Source organism: Temnothorax nylanderi, unplaced genomic scaffold (genome assembly GCF_030848795.1).
Source record: "Temnothorax nylanderi isolate EJ_2023f unplaced genomic scaffold, tnyl_v1.0 TNYL_tig0532_pilon, whole genome shotgun sequence".
NCBI classification, from domain to species: Eukaryota; Metazoa; Arthropoda; class Insecta; order Hymenoptera; family Formicidae; genus Temnothorax; species Temnothorax nylanderi.
In genome coordinates this window covers 58,276-68,098 of record NW_027249594.1, presented here as the reverse complement: position 1 = coordinate 68,098, position 9,823 = coordinate 58,276, and the positions used below count along the sequence as shown (strand labels likewise).

At 30.4% G+C, this 9,823-nt stretch overlaps 1 protein-coding gene across 6 annotated transcripts in view; it reads left to right on the top strand.

The window, feature by feature from the left end:
* Positions 1–2,052: 2,052 nt before the first annotated feature.
* LOC139783698 (uncharacterized) overlaps positions 2,053–9,823 on the top strand; it is a 45,230-nt gene continuing 37,459 nt past the window's right edge. For 3 of the 6 annotated variants that reach the window (XR_011721346.1, XM_071722844.1, XM_071722842.1), the window contains exons 1-4: positions 2,053–2,666; positions 2,943–3,083; positions 3,328–3,396; positions 4,984–5,076. Coding sequence is in view for 1 of the 6 variants with exons in the window: in XM_071722844.1 (XP_071578945.1) it covers positions 3,027–3,083; positions 3,328–3,396; positions 4,984–5,076 (219 nt within the window). In the remaining 5 variants the exon portion in view is untranslated. Of the gene's footprint in view, positions 2,667–2,942; positions 3,084–3,327; positions 3,576–3,697; positions 3,824–4,983; positions 5,077–5,609; positions 6,139–9,823 lie in introns of those variants that run through there. The other 3 variants (XR_011721348.1, XR_011721347.1, XM_071722843.1) reach the window with 3 other exon arrangements.

Genomic DNA, 9,823 nt, shown 5'->3' with positions numbered 1-9,823 from the left:
CTCCTTCTATCTCAGCAAATTAGAAGGAGAAGGGAGCACACCCGAGTGATGCTTGAGATGCTTCCGACGCAGCCCGTACTGTCATGCCTGACCTAACCTAAAACGAGTCCAACCGCACTACTATTGTGATATTTTTTAAATTAGTAAATAATTAAATACGATTAAATCATGCGTGTAAAATCATGTTATATTATTATAATTATTGGGATGTTGTGTAATGTTTGTCAATATGTTTGTTTTCAATTACCTCATGACGGACTGTTACTTGACTAGCTGTGTCGGCGAAAGGACCACCTTAAAGCAGTAAATTGTTGATAAATTGAAGTTTTTTTGTTAAAGCAGAGAATACTTTGTTTCGCGATATTTTCTTCGAAAAGTACAGTGAAAAACGAAAAAAAAGACTACCTTATTTTTTACAATATCTTTTTTCTTCTTAAAGTTACAGGCATTTGAAATTTTCCAAATTGTAACTGCATTTTCTTTTTTAAATCCACTTAAGCATGAGTATAGATAAAAATCTAAAAAAAATCATGGAAGCTACTTTCATTTAGTATGAAAACACAAAAAAATTTCGGCCAAATAAAAAATAGTCGAGGACAATCATCGGTTTGAGTTGGCATGGAATGCCCCATATATAAATAATGATCTTACCACAAAAAAATTATCTACATATGGTGATCTTACCATTTAATTCTTTTTCGTGAATCAGATGTTAATTAAGATATACATATAAGTCGGGACAAAAGTAATAGTCTGTTACTTTTGTCCCAAAAATAATAATTGTTATTGGTGTTGATTTCTATTTATTTATATATACATTTCTTTTATAAAAATATTCTTATTATTATTTTAGAATGCCGAATATATGAAAAAGAAAAACAAATAGAGGTTTAGCAACGTCTGTTTAAAATAATTAAAAATGTCCAGAACTATTTTAAAAAAGTTTTTAAAAAATAAAACGTTTCGCTACATTGATTATATGTTTGTCTTTATTTTATTTTACCTTGTTAAAATCAACCTTGAGCTCTGTTACAATCAACCCTAGGGGTAGGGACAATCGTAAAAAATCTCGATCTTCATAAAATTTGATTTTTCTACGTAATTATAAAATGTGGATAAATTTTATCCATATCATAATGTAAATAAAGCATGTATTTATCTTATAAAAGAAAAAAAGTTTATATATAAACAAGTAAATCGAAGATATCAACTCAAATGAGCAAAATGTTACGTTTAGCTCTGGTCTTCCCTAAGTGCTTGGGCGGAGAAAGAGACTCTCTTCCTGCACGCCTCAAACAAATTCTAACAAACCAAAACTTAATTTCAAATTAGAAAGACAATTGGGTTAGATTAGAATTTTTTGCAGTGGAAATAAATGCTCATTTTGTTCATTTACGTACGTAATTTATGCAAATAACATAGAACTCGTAATGATCTGCAGATAATACGTAAATTACAGCATTTAAAATACGTTTGTATGGTTTATTTTATTTGCTAATAACTTTTTAATACAGCGATGGCTAATCTTTTAGCCCCATCCACATCCTTGATAATATATGTGTAATGGTCATTTAAATCGGTGCGGTTGTCATAACTATGTAGTTTTATCAATAATACTATTAATAGTAACAAAAATGATGAAGATAACGATTGCATGGAATCAATTACGAGCAATCGTTGCTCGCAATTACATGGTTGCGTGTGTTTCAGCTATCTGATTGTTATACATGTATCACGGCACAATAGTTACAAAATGTTATCGCTATTATATAGAAAAGGACATTTTAAAAGAGCTAATTGTAATTCAACAAATAGAGAAACAATTTAATGCTCGCATGTTTCTCTTTTTCGATCAGCTTGGAATCGTGAAAGAGAAACATTGTGAGAAATTTCGCAGTATTTTATCACTATCTCTGAGATCTACACGCAATAGAGACAAATTACTGTTATTAGCCCCGTTTGAAGTAATAAACAGATTTATCTGCGCTCTATCGCCACCATGAGTGAAACATAGTGATATGTTAGCAATGATCATAGCAACAAAGTCAGTTCTTGTGAAATCATGCTGGAAAATTGTCGATGGTTGCTATACATATCGCGCCTTTGTGGCTGTCATCCACACACGATCGATGAATTATCGATATTCAAAAATTTTCACCCACTGGCAGTGTACTCACTGATCGCGTGCGGCATGTATTGCGCTGGAGCATATTATACATTTAACACTTATTTAACTAACAAGTGTGAGACTAATGTGGGATGTGTTCTGCAACAATTGTATCGATACAGCCGGTCTTCCTATATGATTCTAACGGCATTGTTGTCGTGTCCGCGACATATGGAATTTGAACGTACTATATCCACAACTCGTAAATTCGATAATTTAATACAACATTATCATTGGTGCACTGATGACAAACGAAAGAATCACCATATGCAATGGCTGATTATGATATTGATCTTCGGCGCTTGGTTCACACCTATCTTACTAATGATAATATTTAGTGCTAGAAACAAAACTTTAACCAAAACAGTTTTGTTTGCATTTATGATAAAATGCGTAACACGAATATCGTTCTCCATGGAAATCGCGAAATTTTACTTCTTATACGATGCATTGCGTCGCAGATTTCATCGTCTCAACAGACTGTGTCATGGATTGATTGGTATTATTGTCAATTGATCAATTCGAAACCGTTGAATAAATCGAATCAAGTTAACTTAATCAATGACGATTTTCAAATGCTATTATTAACAACTTATATTAAAATTGATGAATGTTCCTAAATATCTAAATTAATATTTAGATTAAAAATAAAATACTTTTTATCTATATATATTAATATATACATATAATATATTAGGCATATTTATCACGCGCATACGCGTGTATGTTTATGGTATATAATAAATGATCTTAATAAAAAATTATATATACACAGGGATGACTGTTGACATCAATATCAGATTATTTGCCGACGGGCTTGCCATCGTGAATCTCCAGCGGTTACATCGTTATCTTCACGATGCAACAAATCGTCTCACTTCTTATTACAACCCACAGTTGCTCACTTGGATCACGTGTATGTTAATAGAGATTACAACTAATGTCTTCGCCATTGTTTTTAATGGAAAATATATTCCACTTAACAACATGCTGCTATTTTATATCCCGTATGTGATACTTGTATCACTTCAAATTATTGCTATAAGTCGCATCTGTTATTTGACATGCAATCAGGTATTAGTATACATATTGCAAATATAATGCTGATAAGCGAAATTGGTGTAATAATCTTTTTAATGCTGCGTACAATTGTGTTATAGGCGAACGCGTTGGCGAGTATAATATTCTCGGCAGAAACTTCCGCATTCAAACATAGTAACTTTTCGACTGTGAGTAAAATTTGTATGTAACGCACTACTAAAATATACGGTATAAATATGTTGTGCATGTGCGTGCGTGCGCGCATGCGTGCGTATTGTGGCAACGATATATATTTAATTATGTTATCTTAAAAAATCGATTTTTCGAAAATTGATTTTACCATTATTTGTCCCTCTCCAGACAATAGGTACAACCTTTGTGTAAAACATTTGTGCTATGACGCGTACTTTCAGAGATAATAGCTTGTAACATTTTAAGAGTAGGTTTCATTTGGTGCTCGTGACGCTTGTGAGCATCATCCGTTCTTGTTTAACATTTGCTAAACAACAAAAATGAAATAATTCTAAGAGTGTTGCTAGTGCTAAATGGAACGTATCCCAAATAGTTTAATACAGGGTGGGGCATTTAAAGCGTTACAAGCGGTTATCTCTGAAAGTATGCATCTCACCAAAAAATATCTTAGATTATAGTTGAAGGACACATAACATAGTAACATTCATTTAATCTGGGGTGTAGGCATCAAAAATCATGTAAAGATCACTTTTAATTTTTTAAATGGAAATCCTCATGTTTTTTTATATCATCTTTTTCTATTAATTAATTTAAACAACTTTTGTGTAAAACATTTTTTTATTTCACTAATATTTTTTGTGACATTTAAGGAAAATTTGGTAACTTTTTCAATACTTATCTGCTCGATAATTGTTGTCGGAGGGAAAAGTGATATAGAACTTTCTGACTTGATTTGGTTTTAAGAATATGCTGTAATAGCTTCGCTATTTTTGTAAACACTTGTTTATACATAAAAGCTTTAAAGAGATTTTAATCATAACGATCTGAGTGGCCATTACACAAAACTTTCGTGTTATAAAAGAGAACTAGTCATAAACGATAAAGATAGCATAATGGAACAAATAGGACTCCTTGAAATTTAATTTAAAATCCGAATTAATTTTATTTATAAAAGTTTGTTAATAAGACGTTAAACATATGGTATAAATGAATCTCGCCTTCTCGTTCATCATACAGTAAAAGAAGAACTAAATTCCATTTAAAAAAACAAAGATAATCTTGTAATCTCCAAGGTTCTTCCACCTATCGATTTTTTTGCGATGGTTTGACGATCCCTTTGAACTCCTTCAACACTTATGTGTTCAATTTTATTAACTCAAATTCATTTCCAAGATATTTTGATTTATAGATTAAAATGGGCCAATTTGTATATATATATGGTACTGCTATAATCAATCTTGTATGCAGACATGCATTAAACAATTCGAAATTACTTTTCCGTCACGGCTTTTCCGTAAAATTTTATTAAACATGATTACGAATATCTTTTAATTCTATATTAAATGTATAAAACATTTTGAAGAAATAGTTTGAAATCTTTATTAAAATATAAACCTTAAAATGGAATAAAGATCAATTTTTATTTATTTTAATTCGTAAAGTTTAAAATTTGCAAAAGCTTAACTTTACTCATTTTTTTATTAACTTATTTTTAATAGCTACATAAAAAATGATTGACATTTTTATATTTTAATTATGGAAAAGTTACAAAGACAATATTTTGCGATGTTCTTTACTTTTAGGAAACAACCGAATTGGGAGTATTTCTATGGGCGCATCCGTTGCGCATCAGAGTTTGTGGCTTGTTTAATTTGGATAACCAATTTACACTTTCGGTAATTATATTCTCATTTGTTTTTATCATGTTTTTTAGATTTATATAAATATTAAAACTACTATAAATACTGATATTTTCTGTTAGTTTTTGCGAAAAATCGAAATATCATATATTTCGACTATATATTTGACTACGCACAATTAGATGTAACCGAAAATTTAATTTTTAATTAGCCAAACATTTCAAATTTTACGAAAAATCATAAAATTAAAGACAAAACTGTTAGATTGCTTTTAGCAAGAAGAGGACACGGTTGACTAATTATTGATTTTGATCTGCTTGCATATCGTGAATATATACCTCGAAAAACTTGTAAATTATAAGTTGTACGAAAAATTGTTATATACGAAAATTTCATGACTTTGAAGGGGTCATTACATAATATAGTGTATAGGGGAAACCGAGGCTGGTTGTCACATTTTTCAAATACTGATTTAAAAAAAATGTTATAGCAATATTTTATAATATCGTGTAGGGTAGAGCGGGGTCAAAAGTAACGCGGGGCGAAAGTAACAACTCAAATATCTATAGTTATAGGCATAGATGCGAATGCTTCTGTTGATTAACGGATGAAGCTGAACAAGCTATAACGTGTCTCAGAACGTCTGCGACCTGGGTATTGAGTGGACGTGTGCAATAAATAAAATATGTTTTTGAGGCCGTAAAGTAGTTTCTTCCAACAATCTTAAACTTTTAATATAATATATCCACTGCAAGTAAGTATTTTTTCTTTTAGGTTATATTTGAGTTTCGTTATTTTTGCTTATTATAATAATTATTACTTATTCATTTTTGGCATTTTATTATTAAAAATTTTAAGTCAAAGTTCAAAAACATATTCGGGACGATTGTAACAACTGTGATTCAAAGTAATTTTTATTTGTACTACCCTTACGAAAAAGTAGTACTAGCAATCAGTACTCAGTACTGAGTGATCAGTACTCGTAGTATTGAGAGTATTAGTATGTTAATACTCATGAATACTGCAGAATGGTCAGTACTGTGTCTGTCAGTGCTTACAGTACTGGCAGTACTACAAGCAATAATACTCATTAGTACTTCAAAGTACCCTTATGAAAAAGTAGTACTGGTTTTAATACTGGAAAAAGTATTGGTGAAAGTACTGGAGACATAAGTACTCAAAGTACTACTAAATTCGACCATACTGACTTCGTCAGTACTCCTTCCCAGTACTCATCCAATACTCATTCAGTACTCCCTTCAGTACTTCCTCTAGTGTGTGTACTCCCTCCAGTACTCCCTCCAGTACTTTCTCCAGTACTCCCTCCAGTACTTTCTCCAGTACTCCCCCCAGTACTCCCCCCAGTACTCCCTCCAGTACTCCCCTCAGTACTCCCTCCAGTACTCCCACCAGTACTCTCTCCAGTACTCCCACCAGTACTCCCAACAGTACTCCCACCAGTACTCCCTCCAGTACTCCCTCCAGTACTCTTTTAGTACTTATCGAATACGTGGGATACTAACGTGTAGTACAGGCGCAGTACTTGCGCAGTACTATCCAAGTAGAACAAAAAGTCAAGATGATATCAAAATAACGTCATATTGATAGTTTAGTGTGTTAATTTAGTATTTTATTAATTTAGTATTTCCAAGATACGTTACGAAAAAGTAGTACTAGCAATTAGTACTCAGTACTGAGTGATCAGTACTCGTAGTATTGACAGTACCCAATCAGCAAAGAAATGTTTTTAAAAATATTTTTAAAAACATTTGGAAAACATTTTTGAAAACATTTTTAAAAATGTTAAAAATAATGGGTTAACAGACCTTTTTTTCATTGAAAAAACATTTATTTTAACATTTAAAAAAACATTTTTTTAATGTTTGAAAACGTTTATTTTAACGTTTAAGAAAAATGTTTTTTTAATGTTTAAAAAATGTTTATTTTAACGTTTAAAAAGACATTTTTTAGTGTTTAAAAACGTTTATTTTAACGTGTTCTAAAATGTTTTTTTAACGTTTGAAAAACGTTAATTTAAGATTTGAATAAATATTTCTTTCACATTTAAAAAGTTTTTTTTTAATATTTGAAAAACATCTTAAAATTGTTTTTTTATATATTAATATTATTAGTTGTATAAAAATCTTAGTATTCGTATTAAAAGAACATTTTTCAAACGTAAGATGTTTCAAACATTTAAACAACCTTTCAAATGTGAAACAATTATTTTTAAAATCTAAAATAAACGTTTTATAAATGTTAAGAAACATTTTTTATTTATAAACTTAATTGTGTGCTCATTGATAGGCTTTAAAACAACAAAGTACTTTATTAAAATTAAAAAAATAAATGTTAAAATTTTATTTTTCTCATTATTTTATTTGAATATATTTCTATACAAATATCTATATATTATTTATATATAGATATTTATATATTTTTTTTTCTTTTATATGTAATATATTTATCTTTATATATTTGTCACGCGTCACCTTTTACTCTCCGAAATCCCATGTAGATAAACCCGAAAATGTTAACCTTACGTAAATGAACAAGAGCTGGACAGTATATCCCATGTAAAATATCTTTATGGGAAATTTTTTTCCTCATCGTTCTTTTGGTTTTCATTGTTCTCATCACTATTCTCGTAGTTTTCAGAGTTATCATCGTTGTCATCTGAATGAGCCTCGTTATTGTTGCCGGTGTGTCTGTTAATGTTAAATATATCTCTATAATTATCGTTATTCTCGAAATCAAAGTGTTCAGAGTACTCAAAATGATCAGAATTATTAGAAAATTCAGAATGGTGAGGAAGTTCAGAATGATGAAAAAGTTAAGAATAATGAGAAAGTTCAGATTCTTTTTGATTATGAAGAAAATCTGGTATTACGGAACTTTGGCTTTTAACGGAAGCATGTGCTTGCTGAATATGCGATTGATCGAATTCAATTAAAGAATCTGTTGAATTGAGTTCTTCTACAACTTCAACATTCACTTTCTGCTTTTTAACTTTCTTGGAAAGCTTATGAAACGGTGTTTTTTGGCATGTTCTAAAATAAACTGCAAATAAATTTAAATGTTATGTTTACATAAAATACATAGATTTCAAAATATATATTATCTTTACTCTTTAAAAACATTTATTTTTTCAGATTTTCTACTGCACAATCACTATAACAAATGTGTTAATGGAAAAAAATATAACTAAATAAAAAAAAACTAACAGCACAAAATAAACTATAGGCAGGAAGGCTGGCTGATTTTCTCGAGTTATAAAAAGGTCATTAACTTAAATTTAAAAACAAAATCTCGTTTAATTAAACAAATTTTAAATACAATTAACGTTTTACGTTTCGACTTTATATACTTAGTCTTCTTCAGAAACCTGATACATAAGAAATAATACATAAAAAATAATTAAAAAATAAAAAGAAATAAAATTGCTACAGATAAAAAGGATAGAGAACAAAGCCGCATACTTTGGACTGACTTGCCAGAAATGTAGCTAAGATCTACACTATGACATAGTATAGACCTTAGCCACAATTAATGTATATGTTACGGGCAATTTGATTAATTCGGTCATTATGCATAATGGCCGGGCAATATGCATAATTCCCGCTTCTTTCGGGACATTTGAATAATAAAAGCCAAAATGTTCAAATTAATCAAACTGACCGGTCATTATGCATAATGCCCACAGACAAGTGGGAAATGTGATTAACATATTAAAATATCTTTCTAAAAGAATGGCAGTCTGTCTATAATTTCAACTTTCGGTAAATGTCTACAATTAGGGCCCCAACGAGAAATCAATTGAAAAGAGGTAAATTCTATGTATTTTTGCCCCTCGAATCCAAAACTGTTGATAAAATTTGGGGGTCGCTAGAATTTGTTAAGATATCGTTAAGAAAATAAGAAAAAAACACTAAACTCGGATATTTGGTTTTTTTATTTATCAAATACGGATTAATTATTACTTATTGTCGGTTGTATTCTCTTTCGGTGGAAAAAATTTTCTGATGACTTTGAAAAAAGCAACTATTCTGTCGCTAAACTTGTACATAGGTTAGTGACGCGCTTTAAACAGTTAAATACTTTTAAAGCGCGTCATCTAACCTATGTAGGTTATACCTTTGTTGGCAACATTGTCGCTGTCGCTATCGCTATCGCTATCGTCTATTGTGCAAGGGGCTTAAGATTGCCGGGAAAATTAACTCAAATAAGGTGATTTATCAAAATGACCATTTAGCATTGGGAAATATGCATAATGACCGGGCAATTTGATTAATTCTTCTCTATTAATCATTTTGACCGAACAAATTGGGAATTATGCATATTGCCCGGCCATTATGCATAATGCCCAATTTATCAAATTGCCCGTAACATATATACGAGTTGTCAAAAATAGAATGAAATAAGTCAAGTAATAAAATTGTTACTATTATCTATACTGTTGTTATTATTATCAAACAATATTATTTATTATTTGACAGTGTAAAATTGTAATGCATATATTAAAATTACATTAGGGCTAGAATATAAACCAGAGCCACAAGAATGAGAGCAATTCCAAGATCTCAAGACGAGAATTAACCAGATCTTACAGGACGGAATTAAGGAGTCTGGATTACTGATTGAAATCAATGAAATCAAAGTAAGAAAAGAAAAGAAAAGAAAAGAGAGGGGGCCTCTGCATTTGTCTACGAGATCAATTCTAGGGCTAGAATATAAACCAGAGCCACAAGAATGAGAGCAATTCCAAGATCTCAAGACGAGAATT